The following is a 26,851-nucleotide window of genomic DNA, read 5'->3' as shown; positions in this document are numbered from 1 at the left end:
CGTCTTCCTGCTCTGCCCTCAATATCATTGACAATTAACAGCTTCTCCCATTACTGTAGACTTAATAACAACCGTGGTGTGTGGACATCCCCAACACCCTCATTTACTGCCCCTGCTCATTCTTCCTCACGACGAATTACTCGGAGCGGAGACATAAAAACAGGACACCACCCTAAAATCATGAAGCAACCTTCCTCTCTCACCCCTCTGACCCAAGTAAGAAAACAGGCAAATTACAACTTCCAGAGGGAAGATCACCTAGTCTCGCGCCACCTTTGATAGTCAGAGCCACAGAGAGGGAAAGCAACGTGCTAAGGTCACACAGCAAGTTCTTGGGAGTCTGAATCCTGATTGTCTTCCCCAAAGACTGTACAACCCTCTGGCTAAATTCCAGGCATGTAGGGACAGCCCCCGCAGGTACACACAGAGTACCTGGGCACTGTGAAGGCCGTGCTCCAGGAACCATGGGTTAGAAGCCAAGGGGGTCAGAGCTGACTGCTAATCTCAAGGCTCTGAACTTCTGGGGTGATGATGCCCCCCCAGTTCTGGGGAAAAGGTAGTAGTCTATCATCCAGAGCTCTCTGTATTTGGTCCACACAACAACCCATTCCACAGATGAAGAAGCTGAGGCTCTAGGAGGCTAAGTTCCTTTTCTAGTGGTGATGGGGCCAAGACGGGGGCTCACATCTGCCACCGGAGCCCAGACTCTCTACATGTGCCTCCCTCTGGCTCCAGGGGCCCAGCCCCCATCAGACCTAAGGGGCCACCTGGGGTGCCCCCTACCTTCTCTCCTAATCCCCCAGACTGTTCCTGCTCCACCCTCTTTATTCCACATCTACCAGCTGAAGCCTAGTCTCCTGTCACATCCTCCAGGAAGCCTTCTCGGCATAACCTCGTTCAGGCCTTTATCACCACCCCCTTCAGTTCATGTTTACTTGACCCTCCCTACCCAGCAGGATGGCATTTTCAAGGAGTGACCTCAGGCCGGTCCTTACCTTGGAAGGCAATTCATTTTCACCACAAGTGCCAATCCTGGTCGGTTGGTAATAACTATCCGCAATTAGTGATGGCGCGGGAAGGGCAGCCAGCAGGTGCCACCGAGGACACTTCTGAGCCACACTGAGCTCCCAGATGGCACAGCCTGCCTCTGACCTTTCAGCCTGCCCCTGGGGCCGCTGCCATTTATGGGGCACATCCCCTGCACCAGACCCCACTATCAAACATGGGCTGGAACTGGATCTACCCCACCCCAGAGTTCTAGCTCTTAGCCTCCACTCTGTGCCTCTGGGGGTCTGGGCATCAGTCCCGGCCTCGGTTTCCCCTTCTGTAAAATGAGGGTGCTGGTCTGTGGCTTGGTCCCCCAAGGTCCCCCCTTGGCCTGCCTTGCATGATTTACATTGTGTTGTCTCCCAAGGGCAGACTGAGACAAAGGGACATTTAATCAGATGTTAATACAGGTAAGAGGCAAAGGTGTAAGCCAGGACAAAAGGGAGCAGCTAATTAGTCATATTGTTCTGACAAGGCCTTCCCCAAGAGTTTCAATTAGGTTGCTTCTCGTCATAGTAGCTGTGTTGAGGAGGAAAAGAACAAGAAAAATCACAGGAAAGAGGCAAAGTGGCCCCACACCTTTTGAGACAAATCCAAACAGGTCAGAGCTGGAAGGATCTGACCTCCACCCCGGGGCCCACCACATCACACTTGGGAAAATGGGGCCCAGAGGTGACAAGTCAGGTAAGTGAGGATCCCCGCTTCCTGTCGCCCGGACCAGCACCCTGTTCTAAGGGTGCTAAATCTGGTGGCCATCAGCTCTCTGGATAGGAGATCCCCCTGGGGAAACTGAGTCCGGGAGGGGCGGGTGTGGTCTGATGACCCGGCGAGGGACCCACAGAAAACCACAGGGCTCTGGTTAGTAAGAGAAGATAGAGGCACCTGCTTGGTTGGGGACCAAACCTCTTTTCACTCCCGGCCCAGCTGGAGGCGGCAACAGGCCTGGCAGCCTAGGGGAGGTGGCATCTGCTGCACACAGAGGCAGAGCCCCGGCCAGCCTGTGCCATGCTGGACCCTGGGACAGGCCCTGGCCGGCTCCCACCACCAGCACAGCCCACAGCGCCCACCCCCCGCGGGACTCCTGCCCTGTGGGGCCGGCCGCCTCCTCAAAGCAGCCTTTATGACTGTGAAATCGGCCCTGCGTGGTCGGCCTCCAAACCTGGCCGACCCGCCCGGGGCACAGGACAGCCTGACCTCCAGGCCTGTCCCTGGCCTCCCCTCTCCTCCGAGCCCCTCCTGGACCCCCAGGTTCCTCCTCGTGCTCTTGGGACAGCGCTTCTCATCATGCCCTTGAGAGTCAGTGGCAAAGGGCCCACTGTCCCCACCTCACAGGGGAGAAACTGAGTCCGGTGGGGGAAGGAACGTGTCCAAAGTCACCCACGTAGCAACACCCGAACGGGATGGGAATCTGGGGGGCCTCTGGGGTCTCTGGGAGCTGAGACACGCCCCCAAGGGTGGTGAGCAGACTCACCTCGGGACTTCATCCCAATGAAACGGTTCTCCACGATGTCAATGCGGCCAACGCCGTGCTTGCCCCTGTGGGGAGAACGGGTCCCTTAGAACCACATGCTGCCACAAGGAATCGAGTCAGACGCCACCCACCTGGCTGGGCTCTCAGCTGCAGGACGCCAGAGCCTACGCGCAGGGCGTCAGGCACCATCCCAGGACCCAAGATGCAAAGGACCTTGGAGCCAGGTCACCTGCTTCAACTGCCCACTGTACACTTGGGGAAACAGACCCAGAGAGGGAAAGGATTGCCAGGGTCACACAGGGAGTTGGCAACTTCTGTTGCCTCTGTCCTGGGGCCTTGCAGGGCACCAGCCCTCCCCACTGCTCATCTTTCCTGTTACCTGGGTCTCAGGTCTGGCAGAAAGCTCAGAAGCTCTAGTTGGACTGTCCCTAGGGGCAGTAGACCCCGGGGGGCGTGGGTGGTGGTGGTATTAACCTTCCAAGGCTGAAGGCCACCAGAGGCTCCCATCAGACCAGGAGACCCAGTGCCTGTGAGCCCCACCGAGGCTGCCTGTCCCCCGTAGCCCCTGAGCCTCAGGCCCAGACACGAGGCACAATGGCCTGTGACAGCGAGGGCCCGAGGGGGCGGTTTCCCAGGAGGCCGGGCCAGGCTGTGGGCACTCACGCGACTTCATTCAGGTACACGAAGAGCTCCAGGGACGTGCGGTGGGTGGTGCCGTCCTTGACGTTGGTCACCTTCACCGGGACCCCTAGGGCGGGAGGAGAGGGCAGTGGGCCGGCGGGCTGCCACCCCTCCCTCTCCCTCCGCCCGCAACGCCTTAAATGGATCTGACAGATATGGACTCCAAATGACTCTTTGAAAAGCCCTGTGCAGGTTGGGGCCTGCTGGAGGGGGAGAAGGGGCGAGAACGCCCCCCAGCATGAAAGGGCAAATGCAATAAAAACGCGCCCCCCACCCTCCCCATTCTCTCTGTCCCTTTTGCATTTAGGGGCTGTGAAATTGGAACCAGCCCTGAACTAATTGAATTTCACGCTCCACCATTGTCTTACGCCGGGGCACCTTCTGTCCCACCAGCTACCCAGGCCGCCTGGCCGAGGTGCGGCGGAGCGCGTGCTCGTGCGCGCGCCTGCATGCACACGCACGCACGCACGCACGCACGCCCTCGCAGCCCCCGGCCACGTCTGCCGGCTGGACCCCCGCGCCCCCCGCCGCCCCGCCCCCCGGACCGCCGCAGCCCGCCGATGGCTGGGGGGAAGCGGTGCCCGCTCCCGCGGGCGAGGCGTCGGTGAATTCTGAGAAGTCGGGTCTCGGGTGGCAGGAGGGCAGGAGGGAGGCGGCCTCGGCTCGGGGAGGGGAGGGCAGGGCCGAGTCAAGGGGGGTGGCAGGGAGGGGGGGCAGTGGGTGGGTTCAGGGTTGACTTTGAATAGCAAGGGGCACTTTCTCGAGCGGTGTGAAATGAGCAATAAATGTATTAGGGGGCTAACAAGAGAGCTGTAACAGTGACAAAGGAAAGCTGTTCAAAGTTGGCGGATAATCCCCCACCCATCTGCCCAGCTCATTACCATGTAGCCAGCGACCGGGTGCCAATCAGGTCTCAATAGCGGCTTTCGGGTCTTTATTAGCCAGGCGCCGCTTGGAGGGGCTTCCCTCAAGGCGCTGTCACCTCGCCATTCTTCACCCCCATTTCCAGGGGTTTTATAACTTGGTTGTAAATTGCTATTAAATGTAAGTCTGCCCAATAATGAACCTTAAGCCCCTCTCGCCACTGCCCCCCTCTCCCCTCTCTTTCTCTCCCTCCCGGTGCTATTATGGCCGTGGACGGGGCCTGCCCCAGAGAGGGGCTGACATTGTTGGTGCTGCTGCCGGAGAAAGCCTCTTAGCCTTTAAAATAGTTAATAATTAGATTAAAACTTCAAATAAATTAACTAGAGGGTGAATGGGAGTAGTCGGGGACGGCTCCTCCCGTCTATTTTTTTTTTTTTCCAGACGGTCCCCAAATCATTAAAATGGATCACGTTTCTTCTCCGGTTCAGCCCTTGGGGCTGCCCTATTTCTGGAGGAAAGGCTGCCAGAGCCTTGTGTCTGGGACCCCCGCTGCCTCCTGCCTGCCTCCCACCTTCACCCAGGCTCCCCCCCGCCCCGGGGCGGGGGGGACCTGCCAGAGGTGCTGCCCGGGGCCATCCCGCCTGAAGATGCCCGGCACCTGCAGACCAGGCCCGGGTCAGACAGAGTGGGCACTCGGGGCTCCAGCTCCGTCAGGGGCCTCAGCCCATGGGCCCTTTGGTCCCCAAGTGGTGTGAAATTCAAGGGTTTGAATAGATGGGGGGAGCAATGGAGATGCCCACTTGCTTGGCCAGGCTCTCAGGAAAGGCCAGGAATATTCAAGCACTAATAGACTCTGCTTCCCCCCGCCCCCACCTCACTCTGCACACCATACTTGACACCTGTGAGCATCATTTCCACGACCTATTTTAGGGGCAAGTGAGCCTGAGGCCCAGAGGGGTGAAGTTGGTTGTCAAGGTCACACCAGCATGAGTGAGGACAGGGATCTGCCCCTTCCCCATCCTCGGTCCCTGAGGTGCCCTGGGAGGGGCAGAGTCCCTCTCCCTCTGCTCTGGTCCAGCCGGGGCAGCCGCCTTGTGGATGGACTGTCCAGCCTCCTTGTCTAGGCTTGGGATGCCCTCACGCCCCCTCTTGGATCCTCCAGCTCCTGCCTAGCACCACCTCCTCCAGGAAGCCTCCCTGATTTCTGTAGCTGTCAGGACAGGTCTTCTCCTTGGGTGCCCTGAGCCCTTACTCTGAGCCTGGTCCTGCCCCTCTCATCACCAGGCTCACCTTGCATTCCCCTCTGTCCTCCATGGCAAGAGGTGTGCCTGGTGCCAGGCTCAAGACTGGGCACTTGGGCCAGGCCAGCAAACATGTCTTGTTGATAGCAGCGAAGATAAGGAGATCAGGATACCCATCCACGGCCAAAGGGAGCAAAAGCACTGGCGGTTTTGAGTTTGGGGTAAAGGGGTGGGGTACAGCGTAGGACCAGCTGAGGCATTAGCTGGGGGATCAGAGAGGCCCCTGAGGCCGGCTCTCTAAGACCCACCGTTTACTGAGCACCTCCTTGGTGCCAGGATCCTGTACAGGACGCATCCCTTACAGACCACATTCTACATCATGAAAATGCCAGGCAGCAGGTGCTTCTATCCCCAGTATACTGAAGAGGACACTGAGGCCCACGAAAGCTGAGTGACTGTACAAACTCCCAAAGCCACTGGCAAGTGACCACTTAGGGACTGGAATGCTCTCACTCCAGACCTGGTGCCCACGACCCCATGTGATGGGCAGCTGAGGATGCTTTCCTCTCAAATCTGGAGGCTTCTATGGACCACGCCATCCGGGGAAGGAGGTGGTTGGGAGCCCCTGAAGCCCCTGCCTGAGCTCTGGCTTCCAGAAACACAGGAGGGATGCAATGGGCTCGTGCCCAGGCTCCCAGACAGAGGGGAGAGGAGCCAGGGCCCCAAGAGCCCACTCCCTCGAGTTCTGACAGGTGGGCACCTACCTTTCTTGAACTCGATCTCAAGGATGTCAGGGCTGTTGGGGGCTTTGGCGGGGTCCTGGGTCTTCGTGTAGAGGCCCGGAGGCGCTTGGTTCTGACAAAAGACAGAAAGAAGTTGGAGGATGGGGTGTCCAGAGCCAAGCCATACCCCGCCAGTCCCCACACACCCTGTGCCCCACCGCCCGCAGAGATCTGCACCCCTTCCCCAGAACCAGGGGCCTGTGGCACCTGCCGCCACCTGGCACAGACCCGTGGGCCTCCCAGCCCCCAGCCCGGAGCTGGCCTCGCTTGCCAGGGGCCTGGGAAACAAAGGGCTCGAGAAATCAGACAATTTTTCCCCTCAACTTGATCTCATCTTTTTCTTCGACGCCCCCACAGCTGGAGGTAGAATAGCAGCAGAGGAACAAGTCAGGCAAGAAAAGTGTGAGTTTGGAGGAGCGAGGCAGGAGCGGGCTTCCCGGGAGCGGGTGCTCGCTCTCCCAGGCGCGGAGAAATGGGGTTTATTCTGCACTGACCGCAAAGCTAATGACTGCGCGTGACCCCAGCAGGTGCTCTGGCGAGCCGAGCCGTCCCCGGGGTCCTCGAGGTTAATACTCACGGGGAGAAAAGAGAAGAGCAAAGCAAAAACCCATTTGAAAACACATCAACCTTTATGTATATTTTTCCTTGGGCGTGTTGGAAAATGGGCCTCTCGTCTTGATGCAGCGGGCAGAGGGGGCCACTGGCTGCCTGGGGCTCTCCAAAGTCCCTCCTGGCTCCCAAAGCCCAAGGCCCTGGGCTCCCCGCCACCCCCCAGCTGCGCTCGGACCCTGGCCACCCAGGGGAAAAGGGGGGGGCCTCTCGGCCTGACTGCTCCAGTCTCTCCTGTGGGCACCTCGGGGCCCAGCTGTTTCCACCTGGGATACCGCAGGACATGCCATTCTTAAATCTTTGCTTTCGAGACCCTGTGGACATTCACGTGTCACTTTCCATCTGCAGCTTCTTTTGGGTTCTCAGCAGCCCTGTTTGGTAAGAAGGTCAAGTGCTGTCACCCTATCTATAGATGAAGAAATACAGGTTGAGGGGGAGTGACTCCCCCATTCTCCACCGTGAGTTCTGTGTGGGCCGGGACCCGGCACAGGGCAGGAAACCCCGAGGCCGGCCATAGATATGTGCTGGATTTTAGAGTGGTGGAAAATATCCTCCAAGCCAGGAAGTCAAATTCCCCAGCTGCGGGGCCTTGGCCAAGTTGCCTTGCTTCCTTGGGCCTGTTTTCCTCACCTGCAAAATGGGGAAAGGATACCTGCCTTTGACTTTCTTACGCCTTAAGCATATAGATGGTTTTTATGGTTTTTACTGGACATGAACATTACCCAAGAAAATGCCAGGGAAGACGGGTGCGAGCCGTAACCTGCTCTGCAGGTGGGGACTACAGCTGGAACGGACTCCTGGTGGTGCCTGCCTCCCAGAAGGGCCCCCCCCCCCGCCCCCAGGAGAGGTGGCTTGCAGAAGTGCCTTGGATCCCTCACCTGTGGTCACTTTGTTTGTTGGCTCTATGTCCGGGTGACCAGCCATCCTAGTTCTCGCACCCCTAGGCACCCCTCAGCCCTGGGCAAGGGTGATGGTTGGTCCTACTATAGCTCTACTCCTGAGCTCAGACGGGCCTGTGGTGGACCCGGCACCTCCAGAGTGCTGTGTGACGTGGGACCAGCAGCATCCCTTCATCTGTTTCATTTTTGGGGTGTGAATAAGGACCTAGAACTGGCCTCAAAGACAGACTCAAACAGGGAGAGGGTCCTTAGGGACCCTACGCCCAAAGCCTCCACGGACCAGATGGAAAACCAAGGCCAAAGAAGTGGCTTGACCAAACCATGTTGCCTGTCCCCAGCAGTGTGGGAGCCCCACTGTGTGGGCACTCTGGACTCCCTGTTCTGTGCTCTTTCCATCACCCCCTGCTGTTTCCCAGCTGCTCTAGAAATCTGCGGGCTGCTCAGCGCAAGGGCTTTGGCCAGAGACAGTCAGCATCATTAACGATGGGGACGGGTTTCAGGTGGTTTTGGAGAAATGCCCGGCTCCCCAGGCCCGGCTGGGTCCTGCCAACCACTGTATTCCTTGGGCACAGACAGGCCCGATGACCAACCATCCTTGGCCAAAAGGCAAAGTGAACCAGGGTTTGGGCCTCTGGGTGTCCAACGTGACTCCACGGCCCCTTTCCCCGCCTGCCGGGGTGGGGGGGCCTTACCGGCCCCCAGCGCAGGATGAACTCAAAGCAGGGTTCCAGCGCTGAGAGTCCCCACTCCCTCACCCACGGCTCCTTCCTCCCACCTCCACCTGCGCTGCCTGACCTTCTCCCGCCACCCTTCTCCACGAAGCCCCAAACGGAGGATGAGATGGCTTGCCCTTGGGAGGAGAGAGGAGGTGGGCAGACGCGCAGGGCGGGCGATCCGCACTCCACGGTGCAAGCCAGAGGCAGCTGGTGTGGTTTCCGACACCCTGACAGCGCCCATTAAATAAAATAACTAAATAGAAATAAAGTGACATTTGCTTTGCATTCCGAGGTGGCTGGGCGCCTGCCTTCTTTTTACTCTCCCTCCTAAAAGCCCAGTTCAAATGACAAATAGTTTGTTGCTGAGTATCAATACCATCTATTTATCCATCCCAGCGGGAGGGCTCACTTCCAATGTCATCTGGGGGGGGGGCTGGGGGGAGGGAAGAGAGGGAAGAAAAAAAGAGAGAGAGAAAGTGGGGGGTGGGGGGGGGAGAGGACGAAAGAAAGCATGAAACAGGGCCGAGAAGGAGAAATTGGAAGCAAATGGCCCATGAACTAAACCATGATGTAGAGGCATGATCGATGCTGCAAATGGTTTATTCATCCATCAGATATGGCGGGCCGGCGACTGAATGAACTCTTTCACTGTGTGCCCTATGAAGTTAAAGCAAGTAAATTTCTATCTTTCTTCGCATTAGCTGCCTCATTGCCCTTCAATCAGCCCTCACGGAGGCAGAAAATGGCTCCACCATCTGCCTTCAGACCCTCCCTTCGGCAGGTCTCGGGGCTTTTTTTGGAGAGGGGGAGGGGGCGCCGGTTCCCTTAAGCTCTGTCTCCCCATCTCCTCCCAAGGGGGCCAGGGCGGCAGGGGGGTGGGGTGGGGTGGGCGCAGGAGCTCTCTCTGCCTGGAGGGTAGCACCGGGCCCCTAGCGACTGTCTCCTTATCCCGGGGATCCGGAGGACGATGCCCACCATGCAGGGGGAGTCCCGGGATGCAAGGGAGGGTCCTGGAGTTTAGCCTGGGGGAGCCCCCTGACAAAGGAGGGCAGGCCCAGAAAGCCAGACCCTGGGTTCCTCAGCCTCACCCCCCACTTCTCAGTGGGAATGAGGTTTCCTCTCTCTCACACCCAGCCCAGCCCAGCCTTCCTGGCCAGAAGGGAGGGGTCCTGGGAGGATCTTGGCCCCTTCCTCCCCAAACAATCTTAGCCTGCCTGAGGAGGGAGAGAGGGACCCCTGGCTCCATCCAAGATTGAGGTGTAGGGATAGGCCAAGAGCTTTCTATGCTTCAGAAGGGAGGTGCTGTGGTTTCCCACTGTGTGCATGAGGAATCAAAGGCTCAGAGGTTGGGTAACTTGCCCAAGAGTGCACAGCAATAAGTGGCAGCGTCAGGACGCAGACCCCTGTTTCTTATCTCGGGGTGACTGATGCATCAACCTTCCCACCTTGATCGGTGGCAGAATCCTTAAAAAGACACTCTTTAGCACTGACGCATCCATCCACTGCCCTCATGAGCCAGGAGGCCGGAGGGAAAGGACCTGCCTGGGGGTCACAGAGCCATCTATATCCCCACCACTGCCCCAGGGGCCGTGCCTCTGCTCCCCTAGTTCTGGTGAGAGTTCTACAGGCTGTTTGGAGGGGGGGTAGAGGGGACAGCCTGCCCGTGCACAGCTCTGCGTCTGCCAGGCTCAGCCTCGCCCGCCCCCCTTGGTGCTGACTGACTGGCTAATTAGGGGTGGCTGGCCTGAGTGTCGTGGGGTCAGTAGAGCATGAACTGGAAAAACCTGTGGCCAGCAGGCAGCAGCCCCATGGGGCCATCAGCCCCCAGGGGGCAAGGGTGCGGGCTCTCTTGAGTGACACGGTGGGGCAGAGTGGAGTGTGGGTGGGGGTGGGCAGGGGGCAAAACCACAGAGGCAGGAGGGCCAGCTCCCCAGAGAGATATGGGGTGCCCTGGGGGTGAGTCACTTCTCTGGGCCTTGGTTTCTTGGTTTCCTCGCCCATAAAATGAGGACGCATACTGCCAGGAGCCAAGGAAAGTAGGCCAAGAAAATGCTAAACCGAGGCCTGGTCCCAGAACCAGTGGCTGGTAGTTGTTCTATTATCACCAACACTGACTGGGAAGCCGGGTCCCTCCGGGAGCCATCCCAGGACCCCCGGGCAGGGCTCCAGCTCTCCCAGCCTCACCAACACCACCAGGGCATCCTCCCCTCCAGCTGGCCTTCTTGGATCCCCCAGGCCCAGCTGCCCAAGCACACCCCCCTCCCCAACAGCACACTTCTTCCCTAACGTCAGACAAGCAGCCCACCCCACCCCCAAACCAGCCGAGCCAGGGAATGGAGACACATTCCCTCAGGGACAAAGAGATTTTTCTCTTCCCAGGATAGATTTCGTCCTGCCGCACCCCCTCACCCCCCATCTCCCACGGTGGCAGGGGGAGATACAAAGAGAAACCCCCCAGGGAGAGAAATCCTAAACTTCAAACAGGGCCGAGGCCCAGCCTGGCCAGTCTTGGAGGCTGGGGACAGGGGATCAGGGCGGCCTGCCTCGGGCGGGTGTGGAGCACAAACCCAGACAAATGGGTCCTGAGGCTCTAATTTGTGCCACCCCCCCACCCCACCCCATTGCGGCAGCATCGGCCTGAGAGCTGGTGGGCACAGGCTGGGCCCTCCCACAAGTGTCTCATCTGCCTAATTGCTTCTTTATTGTCTTACAATCACACACTCTCTCCATGCTGCCCTGAAATATTTCCTTCCCCTATTCATCCCAGCGGCAATTAGAAAAAGAGTGCGGTGGGGGCGGGGGGGGGGTCTCAAAATGCAGCAGCATGGAGTAGGCAGGCGGAGGGGGGCCCGGTGGGGAGGATCGGGACGCAGGCAGGGCTCAGCCCCAGGCCCACACCCGGCCCCCGTGAAATTTCAAATTAGGCTACAATCACATCAGACAGCATCGGCACGGAGTAGCTACCACCAAAGACGGGCAGCCGGTTCACAGGAGACTGGGGGGGTGGGGCGGATTACCTTGGGGTTCTCCAGGATTCCAGCCTCGTAGCTGCAGGGGGAGAGGGAGGACAGGGGATCAGGTGGGGAGGGGCAGAGAGACACCCTCCCCCCCAACACGAGTCTGGTCTTCCCTTCTTTCTCTGCCCAAGCAGCTGCTGCCAACCCCGTCTGGAACATTCTGGGCCCACCACAGTTGGCTGTGGGAGCTGCAGTTTGCAAGAAAGAGCCTGGGACATTACCCTCCATCTTCTGGGGCACAGCCCCCGGGCTTCACATCTGGGGGGGACTTCACACATGCTGTTCTCCCTGCTTTAAACATTCTGCCCCCTGCACCTCGGCCAGTCAGTCCCTCCTCATCCTTGAAGTTTATATCTCAAATGTCACTTCCTATGAGAAGCCCTCCCGGATACCCAGCCAAGCCCAGGTGCCTATTATCTCACCCCCTGCCCCCTGGGAGCCCTGCAGCGAGCGAGCAGTGGCTGGGTGAGGGGTGGGGGAGGGGACCGCCACCAAGGCTACTACATCTGCTCTGCGGAGGCAGATGCTCCCGGAGGTGGGACAGGGCAGCACACAGGTGGGACGTCTTGCTTACCTGATGTGCATGAGGTTCTCGTCCATGCTCCACGGGTTCTTGGGGGTGACCGGGATGGGGATTCCGTGTTGCTGTGGGTGAGAAGTGACATGGGGCCTGCGTGAGGCAGCTTGAAGTTGGCCTGAGGGTCAGGCCCAGCTGCCTTGGTTTTCTTACAAGGCTGTGCACGTCCCCAAACTCTGGTCCTCATGCAGTCAAGACCGCCCCCCCACCCCCCTGGCGTCCTTCCTCTCCCCACACCCCCGGCTGCCTGGGGAATGAGTGAGGACTCCATTACTGGACATGCCCATGCAGAAACTACAAGATTGTGTGTCTGAGATGGCATGGGGTGGATACTGACCTTGGGGTTCCTTCCAGAAGATTCTCCAAATCTGTACTTCACAGGCCCTGAAGCACTAGAACGTGCCAAGCAGTGTGCCAGAGGCTTCCCACTTGCTGACCCCCCTCTGCAACCCTATAAGCTGGGGGCAGCAAGGGTCCAGACTTCCACTGTAGATCTCAACCAAGGCATCTGCGCCCACCCGGTACTTAATGTTGCCCCGGGGGAGGGGCTTCTAGCTCCTGGCACCTGTTTATGGTATCCACCTGACACGTTCTGGGAGCCACCCCTCTCCCCCTGCCTGGCACAATCACCATGCACATCACTCTGCAACCCTCTAAAGAGCATCCCGGGTACATCCCGTACCCCCCTCTATCCTCTCCTAGTGGTTCTAATTATGTCTTGTCTCCCAAATGCTTCCATTGTTGAAGGAGAAAACTCATCCCAACCGAGACCCTGGGTCTGAAGGCTGTTGGCGATCACTCTGAAGGCCCACCTCACTCAGCCTTTTGGATTAAGGACAAGGCTGACCCCTTAGCCACCCCACGCTGCCGTGGCTTGACACCTGGTTGGAATCCAACACACACATTACATTCTGCTTTCCCCTCCCCTCGCTTATGGGGCACAGAAGCAGCTAAGTGGCCCAGCCAGGCCCCTGTGAGGCAGTGAGACCCGACACTTTGCTTCCCAAGCCCCTTTTAGCACCTTGCCCCCCCTCCCCGTGGTCCTAGAACCTGGCCAGCCCCGGTCCCTGTAGCCCCCACCAGCATCACCCCGTCTGCCCCGATGGGGTTACCCTGATCTGCACTCCGTCCCACTACGGGAGGAGTCCAGCCTCCTCCAGGTTTTCTTTATTACCACCTTAAAATTTCAAAATAAATGAAGATAAAACCTTCCAGCTGTTTTTTTTTAAGTTTTACCAGGGGAATTGCTTTAAAAGACAGTCCATATCTATTCTAGGATTTGCATACTCTTCATTTTAAACCACATGGGCAAACAGGAACACCTCATTTAGAGGGTGCTCAATGTTGGGGGGGCCACTCGCCTCCCCCCAGAGTTGCCAAGCATCAAATGTACATGCTGCCCTTGGGCTCCCTCCAGGTAGAGGGGGCCAGGTGTGAGGACCAGGACCCCCTGCAGGAGCAGGAACCCCGCCACCATCCCCCCCCCGGCTGGGGGCCGAGAGAGCCGGCAGATGGGTTCCCTGCAGCCTTTGTTTTGGGGAGGGGTTTGGAAACACTTTTGCCTTCTTTCCCACTGGTCTCCGTGGTCGTGGTGGGAACAAGGAGAGGAGAAAGGGGGGGAAGGCTGGAGGACAAGGATGGGCAGCCCCTCCTCAGCAGGGAGAGACACACACATATGCCAAAAATAGCAGTCCCTTGACCAAAGAGATTTTTATCCCCCTGGCCCCCCAAGAAACTCTCACTGCAACTGAGGACAGAAAACAAAACCACCTTCCACAAGTACACAGGCGACCACCCTGCTTTCCAGCCCCCTACCTTGTACACTGGCCTTTTAAAAGAAATTGATTACGGTGAGATGCTAACGACGGATGATGGCTGGGGTGGGTGCGGAAAGTGGAGTGAATGTGTGTTTGTGGGTCTCCTACCGCACCTTTTGGCCTTGGCAACTTACAGGTCTTGAAAACAGGGGGTTTTCAAAGCACCATTGATTTTTGTCTTGTCTGAATCAGCTGCCTGGCTCTGCATTTTGGACAAAGCCCGGTTGCTGCTCAGTTATTCTGGTCATTTCCTGGGTGCAGAAACGCGGCCTCCCTCCTCGAATGTGCTCAGATTCCCCGGAGCTCAATGCAGATACCAGCCGCCCAGGGAGGCTCTGAGGCCTGGGGTCCCCCAGACTCCTTTCCTCGTGGAGCTTTCCTGTTCCAAGGTTACTGGGGATAGAAGCTCCGTGAAGGGGCTTCTTCCCCCAAATCTGGGAAGGAGGGCCAACAACACTCCTGAAATTCATCTTTGTTGGGAAAACCAGGAGTCGCTTTTGTTTGGGGCTTAACGGAAATGAAGGGCAAGGCACGGGTCACCCTGGCCTTCTCTTGAACCAGGACCACAGTCGTGAGAATGGAGACGGGGTGGGGGGGTTCCAATTCATTATACTTAAAGATGAAACGTGCTCCATATTCTGTATTGAGGAGACGAAGGGGGGTGGGAAGCCTCGTCAACCTCGGTTCTCTTAATAGCTCTGCTATTTGACAATTTGTTTGGCAACATATGGGCTTGCTCTTGTAAACTCCCCTCTTAATAATAAAACAACAGATGGTACAGGAGATCTTTCCTCTGAGCCCTCCAGGTCTTAATGGGATGCTGGCGGCAGGGGCAAAGCTGTGTCCCTGCCGTGTCCCCTACCACGCGGCACCTTGGCTGCTGGAAGAGCTCACAGCCAGCCCCAGTGACTGCTATTTAAAACCCGAGCAATTTTCTGGTGTGTGCACCGAGTTGCTTTTCCCCCCGTCTGATTGATTGAGGCTGTTTGTCAAGGGCTGCCATCGAGTCGCTAAAAAGAAAGGTACCCCGGGGAGAGGCTAAGGATCTTGATGCAAAACTTCTAATATGTTTTATTGCAACTTGTACTTCAAAAGGGCTGGCTCGACAAAAGCCTTTGTCTGCCACTGCCCCTCGGAGCGCCTACCTGCTCCTGGCAAAGCACCGGGGACAATGAGCAGCCAGGTAATTTTGGGCCAGAGAGCACCTCCCTCACACCTCCCACAGAGGTGGCAGGAGAATGGGAGGCAGACTGAGGACTCTCGTGGAGATGCCCAGCCCAAGCAGTGACCGCACCTCTGTGGGGCCAGCCCCCTGGGGACAGGTGCCACCTGGGGGGGGGGTCAGCTGGGGCAGAGATTTGGTCCTCTCCCCTACCGCCCCCCCGGAATGGGGATCAGCCCCAGCCTGGTGCTGCTGGTCCAGGTCAGCCCCTCCAGAGGGATATGCCCCCAGGGGGCAGTAGGCAAGGGCTGGGGGTGTTAGGGGAGACTCAGCCATACCTTTGCATACTCCATCAGATCATTGCGGCCCTGGAACCGGTTGTAGAACTCGGGCATCCTCCAGGGGGCGATGACCTGGGCGTGGAGCAAGGAGTCAGATGCGGGAGAGCCCGGATCTTGGCTTCTGCTGGCCCTTCCGATGCAGAGCTGGCCCCTGTTAAGGGGCCCGGGACTCCCACTGCTCACCTGGAGTCTCCTGTTGCATCCTCCCCAGAGAGGACACAGTTCACATTGGGTGGGCAGAGGTGCCCCATCAGGCAGGGGAAGGACAGGACCTGCTACACTGGGGGTGGCTGTGTAGAGGCCTGGGCTCCATGGCATGTCCCCTGGTTGGGTTCCTGCCCTTCAAGGCTTCAGTCTCTCTGAGACTTGAGGGTTCGACCTAGACAGGCCTCATATTTCTTGCTAGCAGAGGGCTAGCACACCCGCCCCTACCCCCTGGTGACTCAGGGAGGATTCACGTTGCTGCAGACGCCCAGCCGGGCCCTGCTCCAGGACAGTGGGGCCCAGAGACAACAGACAGTGCTCTCAACGCATTTCTCTTGCTTTCCTCCCTCCTGATCCCCAGAGCTGCTCTGTGTGGGGAAGGGAGGGGAGTCGGAGCCTGACTGGGGGGACTGAGCTCGTTTCACAAGGGCTCCATCAGCCTGGAGGTGGAAAGCACGTCCCCAGGAAGAGCCCCCACCCAGCCCTGGAGCCAGCGGGGCCCTGCCTCTGTGGGTAAGCTCTCCCGGGGCCCCCGCCTTAGAATGAGCAGCCCCTGGAGCAGGCCTGGCCCTGGGAGCTCCCAGAGACCAGCTGTGGCCCTCACCCCTGCTCCCTTGGCTCGGCCTCTGCGGACAAAGATTCAGAAACCGGACACCTGGCCCCCCAAGCTACTGTGGGAACCTAGAGAGTGGGGGTCAGGAGAAAGCCCCCGTGGCCACCAGCCTGCAGCGGGCCAGCTAGCAGCCACTGGGAGAGGGCTTCTTAGCTGCTCAGTGTTTGGGGTCAGAATGGATCATTAGAGCTCGTCACCTCCAGGCCACCCCCACCCAGCAAGCAGCTGCTGGCCAGTTAAAGGGACAGAGGAAGATTTTCCACTTAAAAAAAAAGAAAGAAAAAAGGAACCCCCTGAGGGCCCTGTCAGAGCTTAGGAGGAGGCACATCTTCTGCAGCCTGAGCCCCAGGTGACCTCTAAGGAGCTCAGACCTAGGCTGGTGCTGTCTAGTCCGGCGGCCAGAAGCCACCTATGGGTCCCGAGGCCTGAGACGTGGCTGGTGCCAACTGAGATGGGCTGCCGTGGCAAGGCACACACGGATCTCAAAGACTTCGTACAAAGGATGGAACACATCTCATGAGGAAGGTTTTCGCATCCATGACAGGCTGAATGATACCATTTGGGTACACAGGGTTCCGTAAAATATATATTAAAATAATGTCACCTGTTGCTTTTTATCTCGTTTTTTTGTTTGTTTGTTTTAACAGGGCCACTAGAAAAATCTAAATCACCCATAGGGCTCACATTGGTTACACACTACAGCTCTGTATGCCTGGAGCCTGGCCCAGGGCCTGCACTGAATGGGCACCTGGTGCATACCGAATGAAGGAAGGAAGGAAGGAGTGGATGGACAGACAGAGGGACACAAGCCCAGGGCCAAGGCCAGGCTGCAGGGGGCAGGGGTGGCTGTGGCCGGCTGGACAGTTGTGATGTGGGCTGTCACGCCTGGGTGACAGGCCACGGACAGGGGTGGCTGATTCCCCCAGATCCTGGTGATTCCCATCCCAGGAAAGGGCTCCAGGATGCTGGGGCTCAGGCAGCCAGAGCAGAGCCAGGGCCTTAGCTGGGTGGCCCCGACCAGGGTTGGGTGGGCCATGAGCACCCCAGAAATAGTGCAGCAATGTCCCAGCCTGCACCCAAGAAGCCAGACCTGGGAACGCCGAGGACAGTGGCCAAAGGGCGGCCACGTCTTTCTGTCCCACGCCCCTGTCTACCCAGGCCCCTGGCAGCACCTCTGGGAAGGGCTAATGGTCAGAGAGAGTGCTGTGCCCTGCATCTGGCATGAGCCCACGGTCTCTCCACGAGCAAGAGGGGCACCACCCACCGGGAGACTCAGGTGCACTCTGTCCCTGCCCGTGGAAACTCCCAGAACTCCATACCCTGCCCTCCCCCTACCCAGGGACCTTAGTTCCCAGCACCCACCCCGAGGGGAGGGCAGCATCTTACCTTAATCTGAGGGGCCAGTGAGTAGCAGGTGAGCTCAAACCGGACCTGGTCATTTCCCTGAAACAAGGAACAGGGGGTGGTCAGGAGCCGTAGAACAGGGGCGGGGGACAGGAGCAGCGCCTCACGACTGCTGACCACCTGCCTGGAGGAGCCGGGCGGCCTGGGTGCTCGGGTGTGTGCGGGACAGGATGCTCGCGTGCCCGGCGGCGAACGCCACGACTTCTGTGCGCGCCGTGCTGTGTGATGTGCGCGAGGGGGCGCGTGGGGGGCGTGTGCACGCGTATGGGTGGGCATGCGGCAGGACGGGGACGCACACGTTTGGGGACATGGCAGGGCACGCACCCGTCTTGTCACGTATGTGCACACTTTGGGGGGCGCTCACGCGTGTGCGAGGCCGGGGGTCTGGCCCTGCCGAGATCCCGGTCCTTCTCTAGGCAGCCCCCGGCTGCCCACACCTCGGCCTCTTCCTCCAGTTTTCCTCCCTGTCTGGCCTCATCCGCCCCAATCCACGGATCGAGTCCGGGGCTCGGGCTCCATGGTGCTTGGACTCCTCATATCCATAAAATTGGGAAGCCCGTCGCCTCGGTGAGCCTCAGTTTCCCCATCTACAATCGCCACTTGGCAGGGAATGGGTGGGCCACTGAAGGCCCTTTGCTCCTCGGCTCCGCTCTGTACAGATGGGAAACCGAGGTGCCAACAGAAGGGACTAGTCAAGGGCCCCCGGCCCCCACCAGCCCGCGAGGGATGCCCAGCCTCTCTGCGCCCGCGTCGTCCGCTGTGCAATGGAGACTCGTCTGACCCCCCGGCGCACAGACGACACGGAGGAGGGAGAGGGGGCCGCAGACCCGGTGGCTGCCAGCGACCCGCCTGCTTCCCATCAGCTCGGCCCCCGGAGGGGGCGCTTAAGCTGTGGAAATAACAGAGGGACCTTCCGCCTACTGTGAAAACTGAATGGGCCCAGCGAGGCGGCGGCGGGAATGACATGTTATTTTCCAGAGTCTCGTCAGGTGGTGCGGAAATGCAGGTCTCGGCCCCTCTGGGTGGCGGAGCCAGGAGCCCGGGGGCTGAGGCTGCCCCCCGTCCCATGCCTCTCGGGGCCATGAGCTGCGCCAAATCCACCACCCCACTCGCCCGCCGACCCAGTCCTGTCGTGAGCACCCACTGTGCGCTCGCGGTCTCAGGGGTGAGCCACCTGGGGCCAGTGGGGTATTTCCCCCTGCTTCGCTGACGATGAAAGCGAGGCTCAGAGAAGTGATGTCGCTTGCCCGGGGTCACACAGCCAACAGACATTTCTGTCCTAAGAGCTCATATTCAGGTGACCGGTCTGAGCCCCAGACTTAAACTCATTGAAGCCTTACAGCTGACAGCAGCCCCCAGAAGCAGGTTCTACTATTATCCCCACCTACAGGTGGGGAAACTGAGGCACAGCCGGTAAACGTGCCCAAGGACCCTGTGGCTAGCCCACTTCCTGGAGCAGCTACAATAAATGGTAGATCCATTTTAGATTTGTAAAGCACATGGTATTGCCTATCCTGGTGAGTTTTCCCCATGGCCTCATGTTCCCCTACAGGCCTGCTGGGCTGGTGTCTGCCCACTCAGACCCACATGGGGACACCCATCTGTTCCAGAGTCAGAGACCCTCCCAGAAGCCAAACGGCCTCCCTTGGTTCAAACTCTGTCCCAGATTAAGAGCCACGGTGGGTCCAGTCCTTCCTCCCCCTCACCCCAGGACCCTCTGCAACCAGGGCAGCTCCCCGGAGCAGGAGAGGGGGGGATAGCTATCCTCCACATCATGTGTGTCCACGTGCTGATCCACGTGCAGGCGTGTGTAAGTGTGGGTGCAGTGCCCACGGGGACCGGAGGGGCTGGGGTGGGGGGTGGTCTGCCCATCTGTTCCTGGGCCAGCCATACAGATGGCGCCATTTACAAAACTGCTCCCCATACCCCTGCCAGAGTCTGGCTCATATTTCCAGGCCCTTCTTCCAAAACTGGGGGGAGGAGGCCCTGGAAGGGCCACCCCAGCTTCTGCACAGCTCTCTGGTAGGGAGGGAACAGGGCGGGGCATGGAGGGTGGACCCCAGCTCGAGCTCTGTAGCAGGTGCTGCCCAGTTGGGCCCTGGGAGGGATGCTGCCTCCCATCTCCAGGCCTTTGCAAGGGCTGTTCCTGCGGCCTGGGGTGCTCTTCCCCTTTGGTGTCACTGGCTAACTCTTGCCCCCCACCGTGGCCCACTCCCTGCTGGGTCAGGGCTCCTAAGTCCCTGGGTGTCTCCCCTAGCCCATCCTGTACCAGCGAGCCCATGCATGGAGGAGGGCCAGTGCTGGATAAATATGCAGGGAGTGAATGAATGAACACACGCATGAATGCAACCTCTGGGAGGCTGGAACAAGGGCCCCTGGGCCCTGGTTGCCCCCATCGGTGACTCAGGAGCCAGTAGCTGGGAGAGCCCAGTGGCTGTTTCCACATGGCCACAGCCTCAGGACTGGCCACGCTGGAATCTTCATATCAGTGGGGGGAGCCCCTGCAGTCTGCTAATGGCCCAGCTTCCTCTGCACCGTGACCCCCTTGCAGAAAACTACGAAGTGGTCCTCTGGTATCTCTCTGGGCTTGCCAGTCCGACCCCACCGACCTGGGTTCTTCCATCCGGGACCACAAGCCTCCCGCCCTTGCTCTGGAAGTCCACCTCCTGAAATGTAAAGTCACGGACGCCCGCCCCCAGCCCACCAGGCCACAAGCCACGGCAGGCCACCGGCCCCTCTCCCCCCACCTTCCTGCCTCAAACAGCATTTCTCTGGACCCCGCCCCAGGCCTGCCTGGTTCTCCCTATTCACACCCCTCAGTTCTAGGAAATTGTCTTCAGAGACGTTGGGGGGCTTCCCCAGTTTCTGTAAATAGGGGAAACTAAGGCACGGGACTAAGCCTTGCCCATCAACCCCAGAAGAGATGGAGATCCAGGGTAGCACTGTACCCCTCCCCTCCCACGGCCTTCCAACCTCTAGTCTTGGAGGCCACAGAAGCTCCGGAAAGGGTGTTCTTTTCAGAACCCCAGTCCTGCGGACCCTGGTAGGGACCAGAGGAGCCTGGGGGGTGGTGGCCTTTCCAGATGCTTTTCTTGAGGGTAAGCAACCCAAGGCCTCAAATCCAAGCCTCTGGTGCCCTCTTGTGGCCAAATGGAGCAGTGCACACAACTGCAGGGGGCTACTCTCGGCTTCAGTGGGGCTAGTGTTGGGGGGTCTGTCTCCCCAGACCCTTGAATCTCCCAAGCCAGGGCCAGACCCACCACATGCACACGTTCACTCCACAAGCCCTGAATGCCACCTATCCTCAGTCCTGGGGCTACCACTGGAGGGACCCTCTCCGGGCAGGAGCCCTTCCAGAATCCTGATCTGGCCTCAGCTTAAACATCTCCTGGAATAGGGAGCTCACTGCTCAGCCCATTTCAATACAGGCAGATGAGATGGCTGGGAAGCTTCTTTATTCTGCACTCACATTTGTTCTCATTGACCTTCTTCTGCCCACAGGAGCCCCCAGTATAGGTCTGATCATCAGATGAATAGGGCACTCCCCTCCAGTCTCAAGTGAATCATTCCCTGCATGCCAGGCCCCTGCCAAGAACTTATGCAATTATCTTACTCATTGCTCCCAAACTGCACCATCCACTCAGGGGCCGGAAGTTGGGCGTGTATCACGGGTTGAGTTGTGTCCCCCACAGAAGAGAAGTTGAAGCCCCAGCTCCCAGTACCTGAGAATGTGGCCTTATTTGGAAATAGGGTCTTTATAGAGGTGATGGAGTTAGGTTGAGGTCACTAGAGTGGGCGCTAATCCCCATATCACTGGTGTTCTTATAAAAGGGAGGAATTTGGACACAGAACCAGAGGGCAGAAGAGGGACGATACACAGGGCGAAGACAGCCATGTGCTTGTGGAACACCAGAGCGTCGCATCTACAAGGGCAGAGCTGTCCCTACAGAAGCCCGGAGAGGCCCGGAATGAGCCTTCCTAGCCCCTTCAGAGGGTGCGTGGCCCTGCCCACACCTGGGCCCCAGAACTGGGAGACAACCCATCTCCCTGGCTGGAGCCGCCCCCTGTGTGGTGCTGGGGTGTGGTAGGCCTGCACGTTAAGACAGGGCTCCCCCTGCCCCCTCCCCTGTTTTTGCAAATGAAGAACCCGAGGCTGGTGGAGGGGAAGGGCCTCCCCAAGGGCCACACAGCTGGGATCAACCCCTCTTTGCTAACTCGGGGTTTCCGACCCTTTCCACTACATCGCATGGTAACCTCCTGTGCTCTGTGACCTGGCCCGGTGGCGGATGTCCCTGAGCAACCCGCTCCCACTGGAGGCAGAACCCGCCCACGGAACCCACAGCACACAGCCGTTACCACTCCCGGATTCCCGCTCCTACGGCTCTTGTTCCTCCTGCTCAGACCGGACTGGCAGTGGCCGCTGCATGCCTGACTCTCCGGGGGGCAAAGCATGCACCTGCTCAAGGGCTGTGGGCCGCCCGGCTGCCTGAGTCCCCTTGGCAGGTTCCCCTGCCCTCTCCTCCCCTGCCCTGCTCTCCCCAGCACCATCCATCTGTTGCCTCACCTTTCCCGTCGCGCCGTGAGACACATACTTGGCTCCCTCCCGCTGGGCAATCTCCACTTGTTTGCGGGCGATGCAGGGCCTGGCCAGAGAGGTGCCCAGGAGGTAGCGGTCCTCGTACAGTGCGCTGGACTGGATGGCGGGCCAGATGAACTCCTCCACAAACTCCTTGCTGACGTCCTCAATGAACACCTACAGGGAGAGGAGCCCATGGGAGGGAGGCTTGGCAAGGACGGGGCCCAGCCAGAGGACAGAGCCCCAGGGGCCTCCGATGGCCTGCATCTACAGCAGACACTACTAATGGATCCTGTAGTAGACATCTTCAATCAGTGCTAGCATACAGTACCATTAGTCCCCTCCTGCACTCATAGCAGACATGGCTAATCAATCCTGATCTCCATCTAGCTGAGACTGGATGTGGTTCTTAAGTCCCTCCCAGCACAGCATTCTGGGCTGGAGAGGAAACTTTTTTTTTTTTTTTTTAAAGGTTTTATTTATTTATTTGAGAGAGAAAGAATGAGAGAGAGCGAGCACATGAGAGGGGGGAGGGTCAGAGGCAGAAGCAGACTCCCTGCCGAGCAGGGAGCCCGATGCGGGACTCGATCCCGGGACTCCAGGATCATGACCTGAGCCGAAGGCAGTCGCTTAACCAACTGAGCCACCCAGGCGCCCTGGAGAGGAAACTTATCACCTAAGATCTAGAGCAGTCGATAGTAGACGGTAATCCACAAAGCTCTCAACCGGGGATGATTTTGTCTCCCAGAGTAGTGGCAATATCTGGAGATATTTTTGGTTGTCACAACTGGTGGGTTGGGGGAGAGGGATTCTGGTGTCTCATGGGTAAAGGCCAGGGATGCTGCTAAACATCCCACATTGCTCAGGACAGCCAGCCACATGCCAATAGTGCCAAAATTGAGAAGCCCTGATCTAGAGGAATGGTTCTCAAAATGTAGACCTCTGGACATCCTCAAGACCCCTTCAGGGAGACTGAGCAAAACGACTTTTTATAGTGATCCTAAGGTGTTATTTGCCTTTTTCACCAGGTTGACATTCACACCGAATTTGCAAAAGCAATGATGGGTACAGGGGCTGGCTGCTCAGCACAAATCAGGGCAGAGACGGCCGCTGTGTTCCTAACGTCTCCCTTCTACAGTGACAATTTCACCCGAGAAGAAGCTGTCTTGAAGCCATAAAAATGATGACTTTGTTGCATCTCGAGCACAGAAGGAGAAATACACACGAAACACTTCTGTTGCATTCCAAAGCGAGTTACAAGCTGAACTAGCCACTTTTTTCATAGAACATCGTTTTTACTTGAAAGAATGACTGACAAATTATGGTCTTTCAGACTTGAGCGTTTGGCCAACGGTTTCACAAAAATGAAGTGACCTTGTCACTTCAGGGAAGACTGAGTACTTGTTGCCAATGATAAAATTAGGGCTTTCCAGTTAAAATCAGAATTATGGACAACTTGCCTCTGTCAGCTTCCTAATATTTCTGTGAGTAGTGGCAAGACCGACAAATGTGAAGTTCTGATATTTTATAATGAAACATAGCAACATTTGGGAGATCTGCATAACTCAATTAAACAATAGCTTTCAAAAGACCAACGCATGATGTCACACAATCTTGCATGGTGAAAAAATCCACCCAAAGTGCAAGATGGACCAGAGGATTTTAATGCATGAAAAATTCATTGTACAGTTTCAGTTTCCCCATTGCACTAATCTTTAAGAAACTACCCCTTGTTGACTTTTGATGCAGTATCCAAGAATATCCCCAACTCTCTGAAAAGGCTATTAAAATATTCCTCACTTGGAGCACCTGGGTGGCTCAGTCAGCTGAGTGTCTGACTTTTGGTTTCGACTCAGGTCATGATCTCAGGGTTCTGGGATCAAGCCCCATGTTGGGCTCTGTGCTCAGTGAGGAGTCTGCTTGAGATTCTCTCTCTTCTTCTCCCTCTTCCCCTCCCCCCTCACTCACGCACCCATGCTCTCTCTCTCTCTCAAATAAATCTTTAAAAAAAAAAATATTCCTCTCTCTTCCAGTGTTACATTCATGAGGCCGTATTTTTTCCACATGCAAACCAGAACAACACATCACAAAATGGAGACACAGCTACAAGAATCCATCTGTCTTCTGTTAAACCAGACATTAAGAGATTTAGAAAAATGTAACACAATGCTACTTTTACCAAAAATTCTTGTTTTGGAAATAGTTACTTTTCTGAGGTAAAAATGTCAACATTTTATGTTAACATATAATGTGTTCAATATTATTCTTTTAATTCTAATAATATTAATATTATTCTTTTAAAATGGGTTAATATTTTAAAAATTTCAGCTTTTATTTATACTATGATGATATCAATAGACGTAATCCACAAAACTCTATGGGGCACTCAGTAATTTTCAAAAGTGTAAAGGGGTCACAGGATTCTTTGTATTATTTTTGCAACTCCCTGTGAGTCCATAATTATTTTAAAATAAAATTTAAAAATTTTTTAAAAATGAAGCAAAGAACGAAAGAAAAGGAAAATTAAAAGAAAAGCAATGGGGACTATACCCTGAAGGTATGGGCAAGAAATTTCAATTCCAAACAAATACATAAACGTATATGGGAGCCTGAGAGGACAAGGTTAAGAATCTGATCTAGGGTAATGAACTAAGGCCAAATCTTTACACGAAAGCCCAACTGATGTGAAAGCCCAACTCATTTTCAACACTCAAATGTTCTTACTGCACTTTCTGGGCTCCTGCTCAGACAACTCCTCTCCTCTCTGAGACTCAGCGGACTCCTGACCAAGGAGGGATATCCAGTGTTGGGCGCATGGCCAGTGATGGGATGTGGGACTCATTCATTCATTCATTTTAAGGTACTACTATGTGCCAGGCTCCTTTTTAGGTTCTGAGAACCCCACAGAAGTGCCCTGCAGAGGGGACCAGTTCTGAGCAAGCAGGTGGGCTGGTGGCCTTTCACAACATCCCTGTTATGTCCCCCTGCCCATTTGCCCAAGTGAAGGGGCGAGGGTGCCACGGACGTCCCCATGGGAGCAGCTCAGACTTTATACTGTGAGCCTATGTGAGAAGGGACCACGTTGGCTCTGTTCACCATCTGGGCTCTGCACCCAGCAGAGGGCCTGCCCGCCACATGATTAGATGCTCAGTCAATGCACTGAATTCAACTGGAACTTTCTGATTCTGCTGAATGGTTGGAAGGATGGACAGAGATAAAAGAGGAATGGGCAGGGCATCCACCTGGCTGAAGGATGGATGAAAGGATGGTTGGATGGAGAGTTGATGGTTGGATGGATGGATGAGTGGATGGATGGATGGATGGATGATAGTTGGGTGGAGGGATGGATGAGTGAGTGGATGAGTAGAGGGATAAAAGAGGGATGGATAGGTGGATGGATGGATGTGGAGGAGGAAGATGGATGAGCAGGTGGTGGGGCAGGGAAGAGTGCCTAGGGAAGGCAGGGAGATGATGGTGCCCACATGCCTGGAAACAGAAGGAATCGATCTCATACTCTTGGAAGCAAGAGGACCAACTGGAAGGGATGTAGACGACAAGGAACTCTGAGACAGCAATGCCCACTGCTGCCCCCACATGTCAGAACCCCACTCCCAGCCCCAAACCCTGCCTCCACTTGGTACCTTTTTGGCCCCGAGCTTCAGTGCCTTCTTCCTGGCTTCCTCAAAGTCTTCCTTCTGGCCGATGTTGGCCTGAGAAGCAGAAGCAGAGAGGCCTCATCAGCCCAGTGGCATAAAGGAGAGTGGGGGAAGAATTTCAGCCCCCCTGGGCAAGAGCTCTCTACAGCACCCCTCAAACGGAGGTGCTTTCCATTTGGGGGGCCAAGGTCACAGTTAGGAAGAGAAAGGCACAAAGCAGGGTCCGGAGAAGATGGACTGCTTCCAGGAGCTGACACTTGGCCCTGCCTGGATGTGCTGGGAAGCAGTTCCTAAGGGTCGGAACACTAGAGGGGCCTGGCCCTGTTCACTGGGCTGCTGGGACCCGGCATTTGCTGTTATTGCCTTGAAGGTCTCGGGCTTCCCTTAAACCCATCTATCTCTTCCTGAAAACTCCCCCAAAGCCAGTACTGAGGTTGCTGTGTCAGAAAGTGTGGCAACCCCCGGGGGATTTCTGCAGCTGAGCACAGCAACTTGACCATCCCAAGGCATCTGGGCGGGCAGGAGGCCATCCCTGCTGTTGGAGTCCGACTTCTCTGACAGCCCCCTCTGCAGACACCAGCGTGTTTTCTGCTGGCCGCACTCTGGCCTGCTGCCCAGATTTCGACCCTGCATTCTGCTCACCAGATTCTGGAATCTTCTCAGAGCCCAGCTGCAGGTTTTTTCTGAGGTCACTCAGTTTTAAAATCTGCATAGTGGTAGCCGGGCTTCTGGACCGCCCCACTATGCTGCCATCGGCAGGACCCACACACACCCTGGGGTCCTTGGATGCCCCCAAAGCTGAGACTCTCACCTGCCAGGGGGCTGTGAGCGAGGTGCTTCCCCTCCCTGGGCCTCACTCTCCCCTACCTGAGGGACAAGGGGACTGGGCACTATGAGGTGATATGGACTTTAACTGCAAACCAATCAATGCTGGCAACAGCTGAACTTTGGTCTCTGCAGAGCAGCATCCTCACTTCCTCTGGGCCCTCTTGCCATAGGAAGGGAGGGGAATAAATCATGTCTCCTGCTCATTGTAGGGACAAGCCCAGGATCCAAGCCCAGATGATCAGAACCCTTCATGACACAGCCATAGTAACCAATGTGTGGCAGGCAGTGGCTCGGGCAATGAGAGTGCCCCTTGGGCCCTCCCATCAGAGCCTCTGCAGGAAGCCCT

At 57.1% G+C, this 26,851-nt stretch overlaps 1 protein-coding gene across 2 annotated transcripts in view; it reads right to left on the bottom strand.

Moving 5' to 3' along the window:
* The window catches only part of ASS1 (argininosuccinate synthase 1), a 50,621-nt gene that overhangs the window by 15,521 nt on the left and 8,249 nt on the right, over positions 1 to 26,851 (bottom strand). For both annotated transcript variants that reach the window (XR_014140199.1, XM_081803764.1), the window contains exons 4-12: positions 25,663 to 25,731; positions 22,010 to 22,198; positions 17,428 to 17,484; positions 15,222 to 15,296; positions 11,902 to 11,972; positions 11,328 to 11,358; positions 6,069 to 6,159; positions 3,182 to 3,266; positions 2,519 to 2,583 (exon numbers count right to left, since the gene is read on the bottom strand). Coding sequence is in view for 1 of the 2 variants with exons in the window: in XM_081803764.1 (XP_081659890.1) it covers positions 2,519 to 2,583; positions 3,182 to 3,266; positions 6,069 to 6,159; positions 11,328 to 11,358; positions 11,902 to 11,972; positions 15,222 to 15,296; positions 17,428 to 17,484; positions 22,010 to 22,198; positions 25,663 to 25,731 (733 nt within the window). In the remaining variant the exon portion in view is untranslated. The remainder of the gene's footprint in view (positions 1 to 2,518; positions 2,584 to 3,181; positions 3,267 to 6,068; positions 6,160 to 11,327; positions 11,359 to 11,901; positions 11,973 to 15,221; positions 15,297 to 17,427; positions 17,485 to 22,009; positions 22,199 to 25,662; positions 25,732 to 26,851) is intronic.

The sequence above is a fragment of the Leptonychotes weddellii genome, chromosome 14 (assembly GCF_054177405.1).
Source record: "Leptonychotes weddellii isolate Sample4059 chromosome 14, ASM5417740v2, whole genome shotgun sequence".
NCBI lineage: Eukaryota > Metazoa > Chordata > Mammalia > Carnivora > Phocidae > Leptonychotes > Leptonychotes weddellii.
The sequence above is the reverse complement of the archived record's forward strand: the minus strand, read 5'-3'. Positions and strand labels throughout refer to the sequence as shown.